The sequence below is a fragment of the Zonotrichia leucophrys genome, chromosome Z (genome assembly GCF_028769735.1).
Source record: "Zonotrichia leucophrys gambelii isolate GWCS_2022_RI chromosome Z, RI_Zleu_2.0, whole genome shotgun sequence".
Lineage (NCBI taxonomy): Eukaryota > Metazoa > Chordata > Aves > Passeriformes > Passerellidae > Zonotrichia > Zonotrichia leucophrys.
Window position 1 is genome coordinate 21467209 of NC_088200.1, and position 26509 is coordinate 21493717.

General features: G+C 34.2%; 1 protein-coding gene across 4 annotated transcripts in view; it reads right to left on the reverse strand.

Moving 5' to 3' along the window:
• The window catches only part of KIAA0825 (KIAA0825 ortholog), a 234884-nt gene that overhangs the window by 123222 nt on the left and 85153 nt on the right, over positions 1 to 26509 (reverse strand). For all 4 annotated transcript variants that reach the window (XM_064736406.1, XM_064736407.1, XM_064736408.1 and 1 more), the window contains 6 exons: positions 24226 to 24416; positions 21756 to 21938; positions 15638 to 15748; positions 10195 to 10334; positions 1756 to 1944; positions 6 to 239 (listed from right to left, as the gene is read on the reverse strand). In XM_064736406.1, the coding sequence (XP_064592476.1) occupies positions 6 to 239; positions 1756 to 1944; positions 10195 to 10334; positions 15638 to 15748; positions 21756 to 21938; positions 24226 to 24416 (1048 nt within the window). The remainder of the gene's footprint in view (positions 1 to 5; positions 240 to 1755; positions 1945 to 10194; positions 10335 to 15637; positions 15749 to 21755; positions 21939 to 24225; positions 24417 to 26509) is intronic.

The following is a 26509-nucleotide window of genomic DNA, read 5'->3' on the forward strand; positions in this document are numbered from 1 at the left end:
CCTACATTTGCCAGATTCTTTTCTCTTCATTTCCCGAGGAGTGTAATTCCATTCCTTTGGAACAGTTTTCAGTAAACCTTCAGGAACTATTTGCTTGTGCTGGTATGTTCCATAGTTTTCTGTTGCCTCCCATGAATGCATCAAAGAAATTATCTGTTTCACTATACCCTTCACTGAATTAATCAAAGTCAACTTCAAGCATCTGACAACTTCAGGCTCCGACTCACCACAACTGGAAACTTCAGAAGGAAGAACTATTAACTATTCAGTAAGTGTAAATCTGTTTCAGAAAGTGTTTTCAGAATTCTTATGGAAAAAAAAAAATTAACGCATGTCATAATAAATTAGACCTATTTGTCTGTTACAAATTAAGAAAGAGTATATGCAAAACATATGGCATCTTGGTACCATCTTAATACAGTACTGACAAAAAAATCAATTTATTTCCTTAATTCTCATTTCTCCACTGATATATTTAAAAAATTCTATTTAAGCTGATTGATGTCTTCCTTTTTATATGGAAAACATTTAAGTATTTGTTAGGCATCAATGAGGCAAACAGATATACCTTTTTTTCTACTTTCTTGTCTTGAAAGTATTAATGAAGTTGCATTTATTACATACCCAAACTGGTACACAACAGACAGTAAAGGAAAAGAAAGGTATTTTGGAAACAAAAATACATACAAATAATAGTTATCAACAGAAACACAGCATGTCATCAGAGACTGCATGTTCAAAACACACCATCCTAAATACAGTTATTGACATTACAACAAGTATCAATCTTCTCCACATTCTTAATATCACAGCAAACTGCAGCTTCTCCATTGTCATGGAGCTGCAATTGTCAGACAGTGTGTTGCAGAGTATTTCAGACAGATGTTTTGACATGTTAGATCTTTAGATCCTTTGCTCATACTTTTGCTTCCCTCTACTTTTTGCTGATCTAATCATGGTCTTTCTGGAAGCTTCCAAGCACTATTTCACTGTTTTCCTTCCTCTTACATGTTAAACTTCTACTTTTTGCAATCCCATTTTTCTCTAAGAAGTATCTGAGCACTTTTATCATTGTTTTCTATTTTGTGATGCTCATAATTCTATTTCCCCTCATGCATTCTCCCATTTTCATCCTCTTCTTTCGAGCCCTCCTGCTTTTAATCCATAATTTGCAATATCACCCTTCTAAACCTCACCTCTCTTTTCTGATTGAAAACTGTTTCCCTAAGGGATAGAATTAGTTGCTCTAATTGTGAGGCCACCTCTCCCCCTCAACAGAAAATTGAAAGGCTGAATGCCTGTTGACAATAGAAACTAAATGCTCATCAGATTATTTCTCCTCAGCAAGAGAGGAAGTCCTTCCTTCTCTTTTTTCACTCTTCTCCCTTGCTTCCTCTCTTTTAAATTGTGGCAAAGGTCTGGAGCTGTTGAATGCATAGAGGTGAAGAACCTCTACTGGTTGAGACCTACAAAAACATTCTGCAGCCAGTCTGCTGGTAAGACAAACACTTGAGGTCATCAGACTCCTGATCAACAACACTGCTCTGGAACCTCTGCGTTCTTCAAAATTTTAACCACTCTTACCATGGCCTGACTGCACAAAACCCTTAAATAATACTATAATTTTGAAGTAAACTAACATACTTTCACCTGATTGATCATAAATAAAATAATACTCACTGCATGTCTGAAAATGAACAACATTTAACATCAGATTTGAAATGCTTATTAAGAAATTAATAAATGAATAAAAACCTGTCATATTGTATAAGCAGCTCCACAGCAGCTCTTTTTCCATGTAGGACTCAAAAGCAATGCCAAGAGATTTGGGTGATAAAGTGCAGTAAGACAATACTGTGAAGATTGTTTCAATCAGAGTAGGCTCTTTGTTGTTTTCCTGTTCCAAGAGAGAACTTTGTTCACCACAATTTAATGCTTGATTACCTTCAAAATAAACAAAAACATGGTTCCAATAATTTCCAAGTAATTTAAGGTCTCAGTAATGAATAGTATTATTCAAACCAAACTGCAAAGTGTATCTGAATAATATTTCAAACAATAACACTTACAGGTACTAAAATCTGATCTTTCTCTGCCTACAGACAGTTGACTGTCTTCCTGAATACTGTGAAACCAATAAAAAAAGAGACTTAGGCATGTTTTCAAACTATGAAATATGCCTATTTAATTAATAATTAAATTGGAATTGACTGTAATTAGAAATTTATTATTTACTGAAGATTAATAATTAGATTCTAAACTGCAGAATCACAGTAAAAATCTATTACTGCTTAACTCTTCCTTATATAATAGTCATATGAAACAATAAAATCCCATTTAGACATAAAAAACTAAGAAAAGTAGGAGCCCCATATTCCCTACAATGTGCTTTGTTTTTCAGTGTAAGATGAAACTCAGAATAAAACAGTTCCACAAAACAAAATCTCAGCCCTGCTGAAATACAGATTTTAAAGACAAGTAGTGAATATCATAAAGTGATATTAATTTCACCAAATTCTAGGGGGAGTTTTGCTAAGATTTCAAGTACTATGTAAACTTACAAATATTTACAAATACTTCTGACAATCATTATAACACAATCTCCCTCCTATAACACATAAGGATATGTTCAAAACTCCAGGAATCAATGCAATTCAATGACTTTGATTTGTGCTAATGTTGAAGAGCTGAGCTTCCCACCAGTTTGTGAAATATGCTTCCAACTGTGAGAACCAGAGCCATAACCTGTTAAATACTCTTAATTTAAATTTCTAGTTTGCAAAAACAGAGCTTTCTCTAAAAAATATTTAGATAAAATTATACTATAAAATGTCATTGTTTTCTGCCAGTTTCATTGTCTTTACCTTTAGCAACCTGTGGAGGAGAAAGATGGGAGTCTTCAAAATCTACCATAATGGAAAATCATTGCTTTCAACTCATCTTTGAATGAGTTGAGAACTAAAAAAAAATCTCATTTTACTCTCTTCTGAATTCCTTCAAACTAATTCATGCATTACTGTACATCATTCAATCTAGGTTCAATTCAACCTTAGCAGAAACAGATGTAGAAAGCTGAAAAACATGATCACTAATTTCATAACCAACAATATGTGGCTTTTTTTCTCCAAGGCAGCAAACAGATCTGCAAAAAGACAGGTTTTTAATCAGCTTTCTTTTTCCTATGAGCTGAGTGAGCTGATATACATTGTTTTCAATTCCAGATGCTTCTAAGTGAAGAATCAAATGGATTCCACTTATTCACTCAAACCACGTATATGTATGACAAAGACCTAACCATCAAAGCAGAAAAAGCAGTTCAAACAGTGAAATGAAAATCTGAAATGAACTTTGATTCTATTACTGTAAGTATTTATTTTTGAAATGAATTTAATTAATTTCAAATTCTAGGGGGAGTTCTGCTAAGATTTCAAGTACTACGTAAACTGCCTTTGAAGTACATGATGGGGAATTTTGTTTAAAGGTGCTCATGACTTGAAATTAAGCCTAAATTTGGTTTATGACAATGCAAAGTTTAAGTCACAATTTACCAATGTACTAATTTTCAAATCAATTAGTGCTACCAAAAGATTTAGATAAAGAAAAATGTGCATAAAAGAATTTTGTAGAAAGGGCTATAATACATCTTGTTATAACAACTGTATAATGCAACTCTTGTGCTTTTAAGCAAAGATCTGCATGAATCCACTACTAAGTCATTCTGTGACTAAATATAACAATGCATGTAATTATTCACCAGCTTTTTCTTGCTTTACACTGAAGTAAATGTTGTCCTTGTTGTGACAGCCTGAAAGCTCAGGTTAAAATAAATTTTCTTATTGATAAGTGGGCATGGATCATAGAATCACAGAATCCCTTGGGTTAGAAGGGACCTTAAAAGATAATGTCATTTGAAAAGTTTAGCTAGCAGATCAGTATAGCTGGTTAAATATTATGAATTAGGAGTCTACAGAAAGATAAGTTGATTGCTCTTGCCTTAGATTTTTTTCTTTTACATTTATTAGTTCACCTGTCATAACATTAAATATTCATATCAGTTTGAACTCCAATGCAGTCTTCTTGTTAATTATTACACAGAACAGAATTCATATGATAAGCATTTTACTTACTGCCCTGTGATACTTTCCTCTATTTTTTTCACTGACTGCATTTGTACAGCAGAAGCTAATTTGTGAAGGGAACCTAAAGCTCCCATAGGCAGCTCAAAGGAGATGCTTCTATATTATTTCAGCAAGACTTAGCATTCATACATAAATGTGGCTATATATTTATCAAGATACCTGCTAAAATAAAAAAATCAGCTGTCTGTTATTTCCATATAGCATGATGTTCTATATGCACAAAATATACAAAAACATATTAGAATACTATCCTTTTTAATAAATATCTCTATTAGAAAATTATGTATCTATTGAATAAAAGCTATGCCCTAACCGTTCACAATGAATCATTCTTCTTATGACAAAATAATGCACTAAATCTCTTGGGATACTACCATGTATTTTAAAAGCATAACTTCAGAAAGGCAGAGTTACAAGTACAATTCATCCACATTTCTTTCTTACTGATAGAAATACTACCCAGTAATTTGCCAACATTATCACTCATCCAGCACTGACCTGGCTAGTCTAGCCATGAAATGAATCTTGCTGAATTCAGAAAATCCTGTTACTGATGCTAGTAGACCTCACTCTCCCCAGCTAATCCATACACGTCAGCCAAGATACAAATAGTTATGCTGTCTTTTTTGACCAAAAGAGGTAGTCAAAACTCAAATGCATACATGCTGTTTCACTTAGGAAGAAAAATTGAAGATGGGAAAATTATTTCTGATACTGGTCTTTAATTTGCAAGGAGCATGAAGATTTTGCTTTCTTTATTGAACATAAAGGTTTCTTTAAGCCACAGTAACTGATCAGGATATAAAGAATGCAAAAAGGATATGCTTTATTTGTTTATCGAATTAAATACTTCAGCAGGCAGTCTGCAGTACACTACATTCTCAGTGCTGCTTCTGTCACTGACTTTTTTTCTGTTCCTTACTGTATCTGACCTAGTAGATCATTTAACTTTTCTTTCAGAGTTACTCCTCTCCACTGACAGCAAAAACTCTATTGTAACTTTGAATATGTCTTCATTTTGGCAGATAGTGTATTATTTCAGTTTTCAATTCCAAGGAGAAATTTTACATTATAGATTCATGGAAGAGTCAGAGAATACTCTGAGTTGGAAGGAGCCCACAAGGGTCATCAAGTCCAACTCTTAAGTAAATGGCCCATATGGGGATTGAACCCACAACCTTGATTGCTAACATCACCATGTCCTAACCAACTAAGCTAATCTCCAGATCGCATTACTCCTACTCTGAATAAAACCCAGATACTAAACCTACCTGTTTCAATTTAATACATTCCAAATAATAATAAACCCTGTCTTAGTTGCTATCTATGAATCAAATAAATCCTAAATTTATGTCAACCATAAAGCTCAACATGCCAAAAAAGCTTTAAAAATGCTTAAATCATCTGCCCATAAGTTATTAATATATCAGCAAACTACTTCTGTAGGTATATATTTATATGTCATCAATGCCACAGCATTTTAATTTCACTCAACTGCATTTAGAGTATTTTCTCCCTAAACAATTTATTTTCAACTATCTGAGAAGAAGTTTCCATTAATGAATTTCTGAGTTAGTGATTTCTGTAGAATCTATCTTAGATAGATATATGGCCAATAGGAAAAATCCACTGCTGTCAGAATACCTCCAGTACTGATTTTATGGGATAGTATGCAGAAAGTATGACATTCTGACAGCCAAAATTTCATAAGGCAATACTGAATGTAGTCCTATGGCCACATTAGCTCCCTAGTGTTTCTCTGTATATTCGGGTAGATACTAAACAGCTTACCTTCTTAAAACTTACTCAGTCAAGATCTCTACTATAGCAAGAAGTTCCTACCAGAAATTACTATGTCTTTGAAAAGCTAACCATATGACCGTATATCACAGACACCAAGTCTATCACACAAGTATCAGACACTATCTTCACACTCTGTCAAGCAACGGTAAGGTATTCACAGCAGGGGTCCACTGCAGTCCAGATCCTGTCCAAATCCAGTTCAGAAACTCCATGTTTTCCTTAGCTTATCACTGGAAAGTCACCAAATGGAACAGGATATCTGTATTAGGGTCCCTTTTTTACTTACCTTCCAGCTACAAGTATATCACTTCAGTACATCCTTCATTCCTTATGCAGGCACAGAATCCAATAAGCTTACTGGTCAGAAGGTGGTGCCTTACTTGAGGAGGTGCCTCTTTTAAAGCAACCTTCATTAGGCTAACATGATACAGACTGCTATCACAAAGAGGTATCCACAAGCCTTATATTGGATGATCCACAAATACCAGGAGGAGAGATCTGTCTCTGAGCAAAGGTATAAATTACTCTATGAGATTTACTTCAGTTTACCTTATTGAGGGCAGGGCTACAGATCAACATCCGAGTTTTGTGACCAAAATCTGCAAGACTACTTTTCCCATGGAACTAGAACGGTTGCTAGTTTTTTCACTTATGTGATAGACCATTACAGGATTATTAAATCCAAGGAATCATCAGAAGAAAGTACAAGAAAGTACAATGAAAGTACAAGAAGCAAGAATGCCCCTCAAGAACTTGAAATAAAAACTGTTACAGATTTTAACAATGCCAGAATTTTGATGGAGCTGGTAATTCAGTTAAGGCATGTACATTTTCTTCTGTTATAACTCATTATTGCCCCTAGTAGTTCAGTCAATGAGGTCAACTAGTGAAGCTACCACTTTTCAATACTTTTAGGGTAACCCACAAAAAACCAGTGCTATTTACTTTCATGTGTCCAAAATGTAATGTATTAAATTTTATTAAAAATTAAGTAGTACTTAGAATTTACCTTAAAATGACACATTACACTTCGTGGCAGTTAGAGAACTGTTTCAAAGCAGGCAAAGAACTGGAGTGGGGAAAAAAAATCTTTCAATTCTACAAATACATTTCCAAGTTCTCTTTCCAGAAAAAGGGGAAAAAAAGAACAGTCTTAGGAAACTCCTAATATCTATTAGTGTCTAGAAAGCTGTATAATGGTCCACCACACAATTATATTTTCTTGGTGGATATCTTCCCTCCCCCAGCTTTCTCACATGTGCAAGGTAATTGATCTCTTTTTGAAGCAAAATACATTTATTTAGGTCCAATTTCAGATTTGCAGCCTTAGACTTATTACAGAATATTTGTAAATTACTATCAATTCTTAATTCAAAATTTTAGTGGGGCCCTGATGTACAGACAGATGTAGTGAGATGTACAGACTAAAAAATACTGTCTTCTAGTAGTTTTTCAAATAGCTATTGTGAAAGCCAAAAACATTAGGTGAAACTGCCAACAGCATGGTCCTGCTGTGAATGCAGATTTCTTACCGTTTATCTCCACATGCCAATATTAACTTTAAGGTTGTGTATAGAAAGACAAATTAAATTTCTGTAACAACTGAGGTCTCAAGTTTTTATGGTAATCAATAAGATTATTTTGAAAATTAAAAAGCAATACATTGCATTTTATGTTGTTCTTCATCAACTTGACACTACTATCTCTTCCTGAACAAATGTATGAGACCCAAAGACTGACTGAAGGTCTAGAATGTGCCTTGTTGACAATTTCTCAGTGACAATTTCTTAGTGACACTGTCTTATCTGCTATTCATAAGTGGCCAGGTCTACTGTCTGATGGGGTCCCCTCTGACACATATTAATCCTGTGTTGGGGCAGTGCAATCCAATAAAGCTATAGCTGTTTGTTTTACTGTGCAAAGAAAACCCCCTGATTCCTAGAAATAATGATTATGAAAAAAGAAGTCCCAGACTGTTCAACTGGCATGATGTGTATTTAGAGCAAATCTAGCAGAAATTCTCAGAATTCACTTATATCCTTCACTTTTTGACATCAGCATCTTCTGGATTCATCTGCTTATTTTATAGAGACACCACTTCCTTTTTTCCTCTATTATTTTTTGCTTATCAAAATAATCAATTTCTATTTCACATCCATGAATAATAAGGCAATATTGGTTTAAAAAAATCTGCCAAGTAAATTGCAAAATGGCTTATTTTCTCAGAAAATGAACATTGTACCAGCTACCTTCACTGTTTTTCTCTAAGGTCTCTGCAAAGCCACAGCATAGACCTTAGACCCTTTACTCACTCAAGAACATGTCTTGAACAAAAAGTTGCTGGATGTTGGACCCATTGAAAAAAACCTCTAAGATTATATGGGACTGTAATTTAACACACCTAGGTTATTTAGACTCACAGCTTGTTACAGAGGTCAAATATGCAAATCAAATTTTTCAACCATCTTTTCAAAATTGCCTCTATGCAGTAGCTATGTGCACTAAAGACAAACAAAAGGTTCTGTTCTGGGTAACCTGATTTATTACCTTTAGTACTTTTTGATGCAATAACATCATATTTTCATATTTTAATTTTTATGTACATTTCACATATCCTAACGCACAAAAAAATTACAGAAGTGCACTTTTTTAATTTCCCTGTCCAGATAGCATATAATTATATGCATGGAGTTTTAATAGCTTCAACAAATATGTCATCCTTCTTATAATATTTAGCAACATGAATCATGCCCAAATAGCTTCTCTACAAATACTCTGTTGGCATTCACAACAGTACTCCCTGCTATAATGGGGAATATACATTCCTTCTCAACCTCCCTGTGGTACAACCATGAGAACAATGGGAGAACAATGAAAATTAATGTGTTTGAACAATGTCTACAAAGTGTTAAAACAGTACAGGAAAATTCATCAATACCTAAGATTTTTTGCCTTTTGGCCTGTTTTTAAAAGGAAAAGGAAAGATTGAATGTAAAATATGTGAAAAGGCTTTTCCTTCTTAAAAAATTCTTATGTAATTGAATACCAGGGAATCTTGTTATCGCTAGGGCAAATTGCTCAAAAACTACGGTCTACTTGGCTGTATACAAGAAGGAATAGAGAATATATATTTTTTGTCATTAGACAATTAACCCCATTGAAATTAATTTAGATGATATGGATCATCACAGATATTGATTTTATCTAAACTGGAAGTTTATTCATTCCAATATTGAAGTTACATGAATAAAGCCTGTGTAAATAACACATTTTGTAATTCAAAGTCACATGGATTTCTCTAAAGCTTAAGAGGTTGGTCAGTCAATAGACTAATACATTCTGTCACTTATTACCTGTAATAATTTAAACAGATAGTAAAACTCAATACTGTGTAACACTAGGTTAAGACTCTGACCCTGATCAAACATTTGTCAGCCTTTGTAAAAGATGACACGTGTTTGAGTAGGCAATTGTATGCACTGCAGCTCTCAATAAGATGTGTGACAGAAATAGATGTACTCCTGACAAACATTAGACCATTACAAAATGACAGAACTAAATCATGTTATATATAGATAGACAGAGAGATAAATACACATAAACATAAATATAAATATATACAATATTATGTGGAGCTAATAGTTTTTTGATAAATAGAAAAAAAAAAAAATTAAGAAACTAAGACTCTCATATTCCTGAAAAATTAAGTCAAATAGGTGATTATACCATTAGCTATTCAACAATATGATCTGCAAACTACTAATGGAAAAATGTCATAAAGTTTGTTGCTTCAAACCCAATGCCATCAGAATGCAAATAAAAATTTGTAGAAATATTCTTTTATTTATTCTACTTTCAAAACAGCATTAATGAATTAACAAGCAGAAGCATATATATGTAATTTTAGAATGCCAACAGCAACAAGCATATAATAATATCAACAAAACATCTAAGAAGCTTTCCTAGAGCTGACCGCCTGATCTAATTTTGCCAAAACGGCTTTCCAATAAAGTGGGTCTTTAACATGCTCTGGGGAAGTGTCGGGGAACTGAGAAAAGATCCATTTACTTAACTTTTTCAACTCAACAACAATTTTTCTATCTTTTTACCCATTCAAGAAGTGTCCTACTGGTAAGTAAATGGGTACTTAAACCCTCAAAATGACTGTCAGCCTTCCTCCAGCATTTAAGTTAAAAATGAATTTGTGTTTCTCACTGATAATCTTATGTGGATTGACAATATCAATACTTACTTGAGCTTCTCAACAAAATTTTCACTAAGAAACAATCATGGTGCAGCAATGTTTCCAAAAGCAAGTTGAAATTACAGTATGGCTGGGATAAGAGCAGCTTCAGCAGACCTTGGGATGCCATTTCTCTGGCTGATGGAGTCCTTTCAAAATATAAGATAAAGACAGAAAGAATAATAAAGTTAATTTATCTATGAAATTAGTATCTTTGAATTGCAGATGTAACACTAAATCCCTTAAGTGTCAACTCCTTCCAGATTACTCTGAAAATGCTTTCATGCTTCCTTACTTTAAGGCAGCTCAGAGAAAGAACTGCACTTAATTTCAACTAGTTAAAAGAAAACTGACATTTGTTAGTCTGCCACAGTTAAATCTGGTACAAAGCAACTGTGTTTATCTCTTTCATGGAACAGTACCTATTTTGTTCTTCTAGGCAAAAAGGAGGGGCTTTTTTTGCTGCAGTTGAATAAATGTAAGGGTACAATTTTTTAGTTTATTATTGCAGTAATCGTTGACTAAGACACCTGCAGTGTCTCTCCTTGATGAAGTGTATAAAGCTCTTAAGTAACAGCCAGTGAAAATGCTCAAACGGGTTGCAAAATTCCACTTTAGGTTGAGCAATTCTTATGTGTTCTGAAAAATCCACAAGAAATATTAGACTGGTTGTTTAACTGCTTCACCAGCAGGGAGAAGTGAGAAAGCATAGTACAAATTCATTAGCTTTTAAAAAGATGGCAGTTTATTTTCTTTTTGTGATTTCCACGTTCTGCAAAAATTGAGGTTTACAAATACTATTCCAGGGCTTCCTCTGAACACAGCCAGTGACCCAACACCAATCACTGAACTCACACTACAGTTAAATAAAAGATAAACAAATCTGTCCTGCCAAATATCTATCACCTATTGTATTTAGTATTTTCTTCTTGAAACATTTTTGAAAACAAGTTTTCAAAATTGGATTGTGGATATTTTTTTTTCTTTAATGTGTAAATTTTTATTAATTTGAAGGTTTTTTGAAAATAAAATTTCAACTGATGTTTACCTGCTGTATTTACTTTTTTGGCTACAAATTTATACAATAGTTGATAATATTGAAACTTTATACACCTCATAAACTTCTATGCACATGAATTTTACATGCATGATTTTAAGGACTTCATATGCATTGACTGGGCAGGTATAAATATTACCTGCCAGTATGCAAAAAGCACCTTCAGCATCAGTTCAAACCTTCTTCATAGGGAGGTTTTCAATCTGACATTTTTTTGTCAGACTAGACAAGTATTTATATGCCTCTGCTCAAACAATTTACATGCCATTTACACATAACTTTTGGGACAGAACTAAAATGGGCTCGTAATAGTTCAACCAGAGGGGTACCTCTCCATTAAGTTGCATGCTTTTGCAACCTCTGACTTAGCCAAGTGTGCCACCTCCCAGCTATGCTTGAATACACACACAAAAAACCCCCGGATAACTGCACAAGTATTTCACTGTTGAATCAAAACTGCTATTTATACAATATACTCAGTACAAACCCACAAGTCCTGGAAAAGAAAATGTCAGCTGATACACTCCTCTACTTTAGTCCCTCAGATGTCTGTGTTTCCATTACCAGAAAAAGCAGTATGCCACATATCTTGCAGGGCAGTCTTGAAGCCACCTAAGGAAATCATAGCACTGTCTTCCAGCAGACCCCTTACAGTCCACTGTTATAACAAAACTCCACTGTAATTAATAGTAATTTTCGTAAAGGAACCTCAGCCTTTGCTTTTTTAACACTACAGCAAATACCTCTAACTTCATAAACAATGTCTTTGCCAGCAAACCTTAGGCACAGCTTTTGTGACTTCCATCTGGTACTTTATATATTTTGTCGACAGTGTAGCACTGACTCTATAATTATATTTGAATATTAGCACATATTGGATTCAAGCAGTATTTATCAAAAACACCTACACATATACATTTAAATCTTGATAGAACTTGCCGTCAAATTAAATTATCCATATTTAAAATACATACTGCATTCAGATATTAGGATTTTGCATTCTAAAAATAACTATCCCAATTTCTGTATGTTCAATATTAGTCCTATATATATAATCTAATGCATATATAATCTATATATAATCTAATCAGTAGTTAGTAATTAAAGTTAAAATTAAAATGGTTACACTAGCATTAATGCTGTGGCTGAGAGCAAACTCAACTCTTCTGTAATTCACTTAAAATATTCAGGCCAGTTTAATTTTTTTTCTCTTCTTTTAATGTCATGTTATCCTATCTAATAAGGTCACTCATTGCCTTCAAACTAAAAGATAAGTGACAATTTGAGTCAATTAGATTTATGAAGAATCATATTTTAAATTCCTATAGAAATAAATTATATTTTTAAAGTATCTGAATTGAAAAAAAACTCTGTCTGTCATTGACCAGATGGGAAGTTATCATGTTGTAATATACACCAGTTCTTGGCTCTTTAAGCATCTTGCAAATTGAAATGTACAGTGGTGTGACTCACTTAGAGGAAAAATAAAATATAGCAGACATTCCCTACAGCCATGAAGCTAGCACCAATAAATGCACTGAGAAGTTTTGTAACGTGCATATGGAGAGACATATGTTCTCTCATCCTCTTAGCTCAGTACTACTGAAAATAAGACTAGCCTCATAAAAAGTGACAAAAGGTGAAGTACATATAAATATCACACATATAAATGTCCCGTTTTGTATAGTAGAAGGAAAAAACTCTAACTTTGATTTGCAAATGCTATGATTATAAACCCCAAATGAGGCAAAGAACAAATCACAATTAACACTGAAGGAATCACAATTACTAACTAAATAAATATATCTAAATAAATAAATAAGTTAATTATAATCACTAAAAGAACTGCAATATAAATTATCAGTAACTCTTTAGTTTGATAACCAACTATATTATTTTGGTTTCTATTCAAAACAGAAAGAAAGAAAATCTGATGTTCTAAGTTCAAGATGTTATAAGGCAGGTAGATATGCTAATTCATGGTAACAATTTTGACACTGATTTTGGAGTCAAATTGATAAAATTTAACATACTGGAGCCATTTGCAGCAATGAAAAATAATGTAGGAAATTATGCTACATAGTAAACAAAGTACTTTCAGGAACTAGCAAAACTTTTTTCTGAAATAGCAAGCTTAGGAAGACTAAATACTTAATAGCTAAATGTATGACAGGTTAGTGTTGTCAGTTCAAAATCAGGTGGCCACAGTTGAGAGGTATACAATGGCCTGTGCTTCCAATTTTGTTACAGACAGTGAACATATATTTTAATTAGATATAAGATGCAAAATCAGAAAACAACCCATGAAAAAGTAGGATGCTCTGAAATTTGATGTTTCTTTATAATATTCTCAAGGCAGTATTTGAAGGGCAAAAATGTTTCATTCACATAAAGTATAAAACCAATGAAAAAACTAGAACACCTCAGAATTACTCATTAGATACAGAGCCCTTAATTTTGTTTCCTGAGCAGCTGAAAGGTGTGTTGTTAAAAAGGAACAATAAGTATTTTACCAATATAGTTTGCTCATTATCACCAGGACAGTATGCAAGGCTCTCTCTGTATACAGACTTTTCTCACAAAGGTACACTGACTGGATCTTCTTGGAGATGTACTTTCTTTTGTACTTAGCATTTTCCTGTTTGGTGACTGAGAAGTAGGGTATTTTAGTAACTTTCTTCCATAGAAAACAAGTGCATACTACATAGCTCTGGAATAGTTTTCTGCTATTTATTTTTATCTATCTTAATTCCACCTCAAAAAAGATAATTATGTCAGACCGAAATGGTACCAGCATTTCCTTTATATACTGTTACACAGTATAGGGTACTCAGTCACAAAATCATCTTCCAAAACTCATACTTCACGGTATAATTTATATTTTGAGATCTGGCTGTGCATGAGGGCATCAAAAAACATATTGTCTTGTCTACAATGAATACTTAATGGAGCATAAATTTTCCAGAAATGGATGACTAAATTCCTTTCTAATGCAGTCATTCCCTCTACTGTATCCATCCTTCTCCTTTTCCTCCAACCATGCATAACTTAAGAAGTGACTGACAAAGTTCCTTGAAGCTTGATAAACACACATGATCTTTCATGCATTATAAGAACTTAAATTACTATTTCAAGCAGGACATATTCTGAATTCACAGTTATTCAACTCTGTTTGGCATGTAGTTAGCAAACCACATAGCAGTGACAACACATATTGTCTCTGGTTCAGCAGATATCAGAGGCACTAGGGAAGGAGAGAAGAGGATTGATGACACGTAGTTAGGAGTGGAGCCTATGGAGAGAAATCACCATGTTTTGTGTAGTATGGAGCAAAATTATAGGGAAGATATTTACATATACAGGGTAAAAGATGCTGTGTGTACAAGGAAAGAGGTAATAAATCCAAAGCACATGGGTCATCCATAGGTCACCAGTCATTTGATAATGTACTCCTCCAAAAGATAAAAATACTTTCTTGAAAAACACAGTAACATCTCACAAAAGCAGCTTTTCATGAAAATGGAGAGTGAAAACCTCTCAGGAAATAACCTTGAAAAGGAGGAGAGGGAGGTGAAAGGGTTAGGAGAGGATCTACACTGGTGTGGGAGTGCTTCTGTTTCAAAATTAGAAAGCAAACAACAGCACAGCTGGTAGTATCTATCTTCTATGTCACTTGTCCTTATATGCAGTGACAGAGAAAAGTTAAGCCTTTGCTTCTAATCATTCAATAATCTCCAAAAAATTCAACTACAATCAAGCAGCATATTGTTAAATGAGTTATTTATGTACCAAATATTTATTTTTATACAGCAATCCTAAACAGAAAGACATACATTCTTTATTTCCCCTTTAATTATAAGTCCTTCAAAACAGCAACTGTGCTGAACTTCTGTTTTATCAAGAACTATATAGTCTTTAATTAAAGCCAGAAAACCTTACAGATAATTCAAATCTCAAACATAATTAACAGACTAACAAAATACAGTGCTTTCAGTGCAACTTTTCCTCTGACTTTCAAATATTAGAAAAATCTGTAATTAATTAAAAAATGCTTCTATGACTTTCAAAAATTAGAATATTAATTAGACATGGATTCAGATGTGCTCTTCAAAATGTAACAATATTTGACTAATACTGACTTCTTTTCCCATGGAAAATGGCCTCCGTTTGCGGCCCCTCGCCCCAGCTGACTGGGCCGTGTGAAGCCAGAAATTGGCAAACTTTGCTGGATTTCTCCAAAACTAAAGCTGCCAGCAACGAGGACCCTGCAAGTCCTTCGATCCCCAAACGCCACCTTTAATCTGATACCCAGACCCTGGAGAAATGACTTCTTTTTTCCATGGAAAATGGCCTCCGTTTGTGATCCTTTTACAACAGTCAATTTTTGATACTCACTTTTGAAAGAAAAAACAGGATGACGATATGCAAAATAACCAGTGTAATGGATGATAAAAGACTTCTGAAAAATCTTGAGGAAGATGTTCATCAGAATTATCCAGAAATGTCCTGAAAGAAAACAAATACTTCCAAATTACTAGGGAGACTGAAAATCCCCTTAGACCACTACTATTAATTATGTCTACATGAATAGAAGACAGAAAATACCTTATGATAAATACTATTAATATATGTATGCAAACACATTATTGCAACTCTATGTACTGTAAAAAATAAAATTCTATATTTTTATTCACTTTCACTCTTTGAAACTCGGTATCTAACAACTGTTATTCAAGTTTTCTTCATATTTTTATTCCTATAGAATACATTTTCAAACTATGTTTGAAAATGTATTCAATAAGGAAATTTCTCTTCAGTCATTCATTTCTATAGCTCTTTTCTTCCTGCCTAACAAAAATGCATAGTATTTCAAAACTTTTATAATAATGATATGTAAAGTAACTTTTGAAATTATACTGATTGACATGCAAGTGTATATAGACTTTGGATCATACTGGGCAAAAATTTGAATGAGAAGCTTTGGACCTTCACTGCCTTGAGAGAAATGGAATACTGGTTGTCTTCAAATATAAAGGAATAGAGAAGAACTGGATTGTGACTAGATATCACTTTTGCAATACTTTACTTACTTAAATGATGTGAGAGGCATAATCTATGGATACTAAAAAAGAAATATTTTATTAATTAATTATATGATAGGATTACAGATGTGTGTAAGAACAGGATTCTATCATATAATACTTGCCTTTAATTATTGTTTAGTAATAAATTATTAGTATTTGTACAATTTTCTAGCAGCCAATATGATTCAATAATGTGTGATAGTAATGGATGCCCCTTGGCCTCTTCCCTTTTTATTTTCATTTACATTGTCTAGAATTCCAGCAGAGAGGAATTCCAGCCTGTTACATGCATCCTCCATTAAATATAAACAATTATCACTTCACAAGCACCTTACTTTTCATCTTACTGTGAATTTTTTATCTTTCATCTGAAGTAATTCAGAACTATAGCTACATGTCTATTAGACTCAGATGAAAGAAGAGAGAGAATTATAGTTTTTCACAAGAAAAGTAGCTGTTTCTGAACTTCTCCAAAAGATAGGCTGTTTTATTTGGAAAGCACTCTTACTAATAAAAAAAAAAAATAATTTAATACAGACCTTAAGTAAGCAAAATCTGAGCAGAAGGATTGCACAGTCAATTTGTGCTGTTTATGAACTCATGAAAACCTGAAGATTAAAATAAAGCTGAGATTCTAATATAGCCAAAAGAAGAATGCCAACTTGAAAAGAATTATTTTAAGGACAGTAATTTCAATATTATGAAAGTAAAAAACAAATCTTATTGTCTCTCATCCACTGAAATATTTTTCTGAATATAGCAAAGTATAGAGCAAACATCCTACACAAAAGTGTGATAAATACATCTTGGTTAGCAATCTGATTTAAAAAAAGAGGACCACATCTTGTCTATTGCTTGTGTAGGAACTGTTTGACAGAATTCTGGACTAAAGCAGCTTGCTAAGTGTGACTTGGCTGTTTCCTAAGGAGCCTTAACCATATCCTAAGGAGAAGCTCAGGGCAGATTTCTGGATTCTGACTTACTTGCTTATATCAAAATCTCTACAGAAAATTTTCAAGTGAGGTAGAGATAATCTAAGGGTTTTAGAGATTATTTAAATATTAGAATAGCTTCAAATACTATCAAAAATCAAGTATCTGATGATAATTCAGTAATTCTCATGACAGCATTTTTTAATGTCCAATGCTGGCTAGGTAATTCTTACCAGGAAAGAAACAACTCCGTGCCAGACTGTTGAACTCAACTACTCTTCTGACAGAAGTATAATAATAGCTAATAGGACAGTTGTTTTTGCTTCAAGTTATGCTAAACCAGCTGCCTATTATCTCAAAGCACTGGATAGCTGATTTAATACCAAAGCAAGATTTCAAGTTATAGTGGTTTTATTTCTCAGTAGAGTATGACAGCGTGAGAATTGACCCTGTAAGCCTGAGTGCAGGTGTGAAAAATAAGATGCCAGCAAGGTGCATCCTAACACTATTTCTTTGTAGTTTGTATGATTTCTCTCTGTATAACCAATAAACATTACTAAAAAAGCAACTTCATGAATTATAACTCATATATTAAAGAGAAATGTCAGTCTTTAATAGCACATAACATTGAATTTACAACAATAGAGAACAATTTTGCCAATAAACTCTCTATATGATTCTCTCAGTGTTTAAATAATTTACTTGATTTCTTGTTGAGAAAATAAGATAAAACAATTCATACTATGAAATCACAAAAAGGTGTGTCTACCTTCCTCTTTATATTCTACCTTTACAGACTATCGTCCCCTACTCAGCATAAAGACTAAAGCATATCAGAACAGGCACAAGAATGGATCTGCTCCAAACTGAGCAATCCCAAACCCGAGGGAGAAGAGAGTAAGGCCCAGGTAATTTACTCCTCTACAAACTTGTGAGTAAAGAATGGCATTGGACTCTCCTGTGTATTCACAGGCAGCACTGAAACTGCGTGATCCTCTACATGAAACCCCAGCTACTAGAACCGAGTAGCTGACAACAATCTTGTCTGCAAGTAAGACTATGATGATTGGAAATTCAGAATTATGAAAATCCTCATATTTCAGAGCTTTCAGTAAGCAGCAAGAAAATAGCAACACTCAGTATATTTGAGGAGCACATTCTAGAGACTTACTGTTCATCAGGTCCTCAATAACGTGGACAAAAGTCAACAGAGAGCAGTTGCTTAACAGATTTTCAGGTGACACTAAACTGGGGGAAGCAGACCAAGTAGTTAACACAACAAACAGCTCATGGACACCTGGGCCAACAGAAATTCACAAAACTGACTGAGGTAAATTACAATAACCTAGGTTGGGAACTGACTTGTCTAAGTGCCACTCTACCCAGCCACAAACCTGGGATTTATGGGCAGTAGGTACTGAAGACAAGGCAACAGTGTATTATCACTAGAAAAATGCAAACCACACACTGGGCAGGAACACAGCAACTAAAACAAAGATAGTGATTTACTTCATCTGCTTGTCAACAGTTTAAGCCTTACCTAGAATATTTTGTCCAGCCACTGGGCCTACAGTTCAAGGAGTATGTGAGAAAACTGGAGAAGACTAAACTGAACCATGTGTAAAAAATGTTTGAGGGCCCTAGACTCCTTTACTTGGTGAAGAGGTGGCTAAAGTGTTGATTCATGTAATGGCAGCCTACAACCACCCAAACAGTAATTACGAAGACAACACTGACCAAATTTACCCAGTTATGCTGATGCGATATAGCAAATTATAGCCAGCAGCTTTGAGGGCTCACACTTGATATGAGGCAATATTTTGCACTAAGGCATTGCAGCTGCAGAGCAGGCCTCACAAGAAGTCGGAAAACTTCAGTTCCTGGAGACTGGCACGTGTCACTTAAGTCGGTCAAACACAGTCATGTTTGACTGCTCTTGGTGATTGCTCTGCTTTGAGGAGGAGGCTAGATCAGACAACCTCCAGCAGTCCTTTCCAACCAACAATTCCAGTATGCTAAAGATACTTCAGGAAAGCCACAGAAGGATGGAGAAAAAATGAAGCATAGAAAAAACCCATAGAAAAAAAACATTAAACCTAGATGACCCAAGCGATTCACAGATGAATTTCAGACCAGATCTAAGTAACCTTGTCATACAGAAAAGAAAGTGTAGATCACAATATTAGGAATGAGAAAACAGAAACACCTATCTGAAGTTAAGGATATTACCAATTTTTCACCACCATTACTGTTTAAATAAATTTCCACAAAATAATTAAGAAATTGAAATAATTTTAGTTTTCTTGAGCAATAGAGAATACAGCCTCTCTAGTAAGTCGAAAATGAACCAGTCATATTATTACACAACTACTGGAAAACAATATTTCATCATTGTCACTTTTCTGATTACACAGAATTTCCCTGAAAAGTCTAAAGATTAATTGACTTCTAGTCACTTAAGGGAAAACTTCCAGTACAAAAAGAGAGCATGATAGATTTAAAAGAAAAGATTTCACTTCCAGTTAACTTTACCGAAGGTGTGAAAGATATAGAGCCAAAACAAGATGGAAATTGTGATTATACTATATAATTGCAGAGAGAATTGATAAAAGATTAACATTCATTTAAAATCAGGTGTAACTTTTGAATTTATTATTGACAGATTCCTAATGTAATGAACTATGCATACCCCAGTAAACATTACACCTAGGTACTTTACCTAAAATTCACTATATCAAGGTGTTTCCAATTGAATACAGTCATTTAAGAAGCTGATTGGCTAAACCACTTTCCTCTTTGTACTCTGGACACTGGACTAGGTTACTTGACAAATATTGACTGCAATTAAATATAGAATATAAAAAAAATGTTTTGATAATGGAGGCCTCACAGATTGTGAAAACACAAGGTCTGAATAGAAGTTCATAAAAAATACAATTTTACTTACTATAAAACATGTATAGTCTATATGGAAATGATCTTCAGTTAATATTATTTTTGTAACTATGTAACAAAATAAGACAATTTTTGTATTCTCTTTAAACAGAGCTGCCATATTTTGGTGGTGATTTGCACAGTACTTTGTAGTAAATGAAAGGAGCTGCTACATTCAGCACATGTCAAGGTTTTGATCTCCAGATAAGCAAATTCAGATAATGAAATTCACATCCCTAACTCTGCAAGCTATATGACCAAGATGTTTACCTGCAGCATTTTACATAAAATAGAAACCACGCTTTTCATGGGCACTTTGTTCTGAAACTCTGTGAGTTCTCCAGCAAGCACACATTTTTTGTCATGCTACGTATACACAAATATGTAAACAACACTGATCAGTGGAGGAGACTAGAATCCCTTAAAGGAACAAATTATACTGCATATTTACTAGGGTCTATCATTTTAAGGCCTTTCATAAAAGAAAGATGAAATGTCAAAAGTGACAGTACAAGCAGTTACAGCCACTGTAATCCTTTCTTGCCTCCACTTCTACTGCCATAGCAGGACTACCTAATCTGTTTCTGAGCCACCTTCAAAATTGCTATCTATTCATAAGCCTGTGGTATATAAGATCAAACAATCAGGTACAATCCAGTTTTGCATGTTCTTTAGAGGCCACGAATATTAAAATGAGCCCACACATGACAAAAAAAAATTAGTTAAAGAGGCTTATATGCAGGAGGTCTCCACCCTAGTACCACCTAGAATTTTTCTTATTTTGAATAACAAAGTAAAAACCAGTAGAATAGGATGTGGCTTCATTAGTTTGGGGTTTTGTTGTTCCTCTTTTTTAAATTTGTGATCTCGCTTTGCATTGTCTCTTACAGCAAATTTACAGATGAATTTTATCAACAAAAACTCAGACCAAATTTCAGTGCAAGTTACATGTCCATTTTTTACAGTTGTGACTTGTGAAACCATGATTTTATAAATATGGGCACTCCATATTCTTACATTTTACTACATTTGCTGCAGCATACTGGTCGTGTAACCAGATGATCATTTTGTAAATTACCTTTACATTCCAATACTTCTAGAAGACTGACAACATGAAGGATTTGACAACCTGCTTGCCAAAGTATTTGGTACCATAGTAATAAATGTTTTCAGATCAGTAAGACCAGATTTAAAAAGAAATATGTCCTAACTGGAAAAATAAATTGCAAATTTGGGGCAGTAAAAATTAATTAAATTCTACTGGTTTTCTCACAGAGGAAATAAACCCAGACATTTACTATGGTCTATGTTATTAACAGAAAAAAAAAAGTACAGCACCAGAGTTTGATCCAAAGCTAATAAAATCTCAGCAGATATAACTGGGCTTTAGGCAAGATCACAAATATAAGTATGGGATCAAATTGAGAAATAGTCAAAGACTATTAAAATGTGCCAATACTATGCATTACATTTGATTTCAACAAAAAAATTCACCCTTCTAGATCTATCCAGGTAAGCTCAAGAACCAATTTATCTCAAATTAAATGTTTACTTCATACTCACTCATACAAATTCTTCAATGGTGAAGTTAAAATAGCCAGCACGGAGATCAGACTATTGCAGTGGCTATGTATTTTATAGATCTTGAGATTTCTGTCTTTGTGTGGATTCAGAAACTCCTGCACAGAACTACAAATTGACCAGAGCATATCTTCAGTGGACATCAAAATTGCTGCAATATCAACTCTGTAGGAAAAAAAAGCCCAAGAATAACATTACTTAAAACATCTTTATAGTGGTAAATTCCAATTAAATAGACATTTTCTCTGACAGGATAAAACACCAAAATCATAGCATGGACTTTTTAAATTTCCTGTTCAGTGATGCAGAAAGTATGCATCCACTACTCTGTAAAAATCAACTCTTTCACAGAGAAGTTGTTACTGAAACTAATAAAAAGAAGACTTAAAAATTTTGGAAATATCCTTTCTGAAATGACAGTGTCACTAGGTATGAACAATTTACTTCCTAAACTACAAGTAAATAAATATTAATTTTGTTTTCTTATCATTAAAATGCACCTACTATTTTCAAATCCTGATGGGGATATATGGAAATAGGAACAAAGTAACTTAATCTTTAATTTGCAAAACTAACTCCATGCAACATTGTACAATGTGGAACATTTCTGAGTCAGTAATCTGTTGCTTGCTGATGCTGGTTGGCAGAGCACCACATGTCATTGGTCTGAACAACAGCAAGAACTCAAACTACAACACAACAACTATGACATACAATGCAGAGGAAACGTGAATAACACAAAAAATATGGGAGGTATGAGGCTGGACTTCAAAAACTACTTAAGTACCTAAAAGCCATGGATCCACCTGTGATCATATGCATTTTTAAGGAATCTGTTATTTTTGAAGAATCTAGACAAACACACGTAAACAGACATTTGTCCATATCATCAGTTCTCTACCATTTGAAGAAACACTGGGAGAAAAGATACCCCCACAAACCACAACAATCTTAAAAAAACATGTAAAGAGTCTGTGATAAAAATGTATTGAGTATTTTTTTCCATTCATTCATGACTGGATAGTTCAATTTACTTAGTGAAAAATCCAAGAATCACACCAACGAATATACAACTTTTCCACAAAATGACAACATACAAAGCTTTTTCCTGTTCAGTAGTTTGAAGTAAATTCATATATAATTCACTAGTATGACACTTTGGTAATATTGGGGGAACTTTTTCCCCCAATATTTGGGGAACTTTTTCCCCCAAAAAATTTCTAGGCAAGTTTTCAGAAAATCTCTTTGTACCAAAAGTTACAGAACAGCCTAATTACAGTGAGTTATTGCAGGGACAGAGCACACAAATAGGTACATAGTATAAAATTTCATTTTTTCCTACCCATTTTAAGAATGTGATCTTGTGCAAGTTACTTGAGCTTTCATGACAACACTCCTTTTCATTATAAAACTAGAGATGACAGCACATAACTCTTAGTCACACAGAGCATGGACCTGGTAAGTGTCTCCAGCCCTCTAAAACTGCAAACTCTTTAACTCTTCTAGGTGGTGCTGTGCAACAGTACTAAAGGCAGTGGCCAGAAATTGTGCACAGGAAGTTCCACCTGAATATGAGGAAGAACTTCCTTACTGTGTGGATGACCAAGTACTGGAACAGAGTGCCCAGAGACGCTGTGGATTGTCCCTCACTGGAGACATCTAAGAGGACTGCCTGGACTTGGCCTGGTGCTATGTACTCTGGGATAGCCCTGCTTGAATACGGAGGTTGGACCAGATGATGCACTGTGGTCCTTCCAATCTCACCCATTCTGTTAGGAGAAGAACATCTCTTTATTCAGTAAAACAAGACATTGGATAGAAAGGACAAAGGCAGGGTTAACTTCCACTTGAAGACACCTGCTTTAGTATTTCTAAAAAAGACTGTACTCTCTGGCAAAACGTAAGAATTGCAACAGGAAAAACTTCCCATTTCTTATTTTTTAAAATGACAGAAAAAGGAACAGCCTCTTTCTCCTCTCTCCAACTACACCACTGGCATCTACTACAAGGTCACATCAAAACAAATGTTGTAGTTCTTTCACTTGAAAAGCTCTATAAAACCACAGATTCTATGGGAACTCATTAAATTTTCTTAATAATTCAACAACTTGATTTCTAATCCTGACATTGTCAATTCTATCCACATTTTTGGTTGCATCACCAATCCTCTATGAACTTTCATTGTGAGGCTTTCAAACCAATCAAGCAGTTTATGGAACAATTTGACAGAGTTGCGAGGCCTTCAATTCTGCCCAGTTTGCAATGTAACTACTAAATATACTTAAATACACAAAGTAAATTTTATTAAAACAAACATCAAAATGCATAGATTCAGTCTATCCCCTCTGCTGTGTTCATTAACATTGAATTTGAATCAAAGCAGTAAATAACAGAAGACTAACATTTACTTCTCTAATCCATCAAAATGGTGTATTAAATATACAACCATTACCTGATTTGTGGTGTTCTTTTGTAGCTGGGACACACCTGACAATATCTGGAGCATAGAATATCCAAAGATCGCTCTAGTACATCTGTAAGAATCTCTTGGGCTGTCTTTGGAGGTAGAATAGTCCATAGATCATGATGAAGAGCACAGCAGAAGTAATGCCACATCTGGACAGAGAATGAGCATCTTTCCCCCTATCAAAACCACCACACATTACATAAAAAAAACACCCCTTCCAAAATGTCAATTTAACTCTTACAGTTCTATTTAATTAAATCTGAAAGGAAACAGCTAAAGAGTTCCAGGAATAGGATGGCCAAAAATGGTGCTTGAAAAGATGTGAGACATCTTTATTTGCAAGGAAACAATGTTCATTTCAGTCACAGAATTACAGTGCTGCCACAAAATAAAACCACAGCATTTGAACTTTTATATCCTGAATTATATTCTTTTATAATCTCAAACCCCATAGTGTTTAGTTTAAAAACATAGACAGTATTCTGTACACCACAGAATAGTCAGATAAACTTAACATAGCAGTTTCTTTGTCTGCAAAGAAAAGAATTATTTAAATTACTTAATCATTTGTATTTATCCAGATGCAGAAATGCTATGCATAACCATGACTATAAAACCTTGGTTATATATAATAGATATGAGAGAAGAGAAGGGAAGAGAAGGTTACGGGAAGGGAAGGTTCCGGGAAGGGAAGGGAAGGTTCCAGGAAGGGAAGGGAAGGTTCCGGGAAGGGAAGGTTCCGGGAAGGTTCCGGGAAGGGAAGGGAAGAGAAGAGAAGAGAAGAGAAGAGAAGAGAAGAGAAGAGAAGAGAAGAGAAGAGAAGAGAAGAGAAGAGAAGAGAAGAGAAGAGAAGAGAAGAGAAGAGAAGAGAAGAGAAGAGAAGAGAAGAGAAGAGAAGAGAAGAGAAGAGAAGAGAAGAGAAGAACTGAACTATTAAACTGACAATATGAGATATCTAGATTGCTTTACTAAGATATTTTTTCGTCTTGTAATTTGGATGTATTGAAACCAAATATTTTCTGGCAAGGAAACATCATTGGCATTAATATTTCATTGTCTAAACAGATCTATCCCATTAAGACACAGAAATAAATATGCAGGAGTCAAAATCACAGCAGTTACTTACTCCATAATAATTCTAAAAATTACCCAGGAAATACGTTTCACATTTAAATATTTCAACTAATACCTATTCAGCAAATAGCATTATCACAAAGCTTTTTTGAGAACAGAGACTTCAATCCCCAGTTCCCACATCCCAAAGGAAATGAAAAATATTTTAGGAATTTATTGATATTTTGGCATTATTAGAAATATAAAATAACCCCGCAATTTTTACAATGCTTTTAGAATTTGATAGGCACTCTTTAACAATAAAATAAAAAATAATCTGGCTTTTTAAAAAATATATTAGCATGAGCATTAGCAAATTATTGGAAGTTGTCACTATTTAGTTTTCCTCTAACACAATACTTGAAGTACATTTTATATTAAAAAGTGGCAAAAATTATGACAAAGAACAAAATAAACAAGCTTGTTGACCAGTTTTACTTTTTAACTCTGTAATTATAAACACAAATTGTTTCACTTTCTCTGCTTTGGTTTATTTAAGTAACAGCTCTTTTCCCCTTTTTTAGTATTTTATCTCCACTGCAGAAATAACAATATCACTGAAGATTTAAACAAGATTCACTCCCCTTTTCTGACCTGTGTTTCTATTTATTGCCATTTCTGGACAATTCCACTGATAAACATTTGCTATTTTTGCAGGCTTCATATAATAAAAACAGATGGGAGCTTTTATTTAGCTTAAATATGAGGAAACAAGCAGCTGTTTTATTACACAAGCCACTCAGCATTACCTCTGAACAGACAATTCTTTATTCTTTGCCTGTTAGAAAACGTAAGTTCCCACAGCTACAGCAGATGTCTGCTACACTAAGAGCTTCATTCAAAAACATAATCTGAAGAGCTGGCCCAGTGGCGCACTCTTCCCACTGAGCTCCTACGCTGGAAGAAGCCACCTCTCACTGCTGGAAGTTTCAGCAGGGAATTGCCTCTGTAACAAGCAATAGATCTTAATCCAATCTCTTCCATTTAGGATGCCTACAAGAGATCAACTGAAGTAACATCTGCTCTGCAGTATGCCTCCTGAAGGAACTCAGAGCAGATCACAGTCCAGCCTTGGGGCATCTCCCATGGACCAGTAAAAAGAGGAGTGACGATGTAAAATTATATACACCTCAAATCCTGCAAACATACAGAGCTG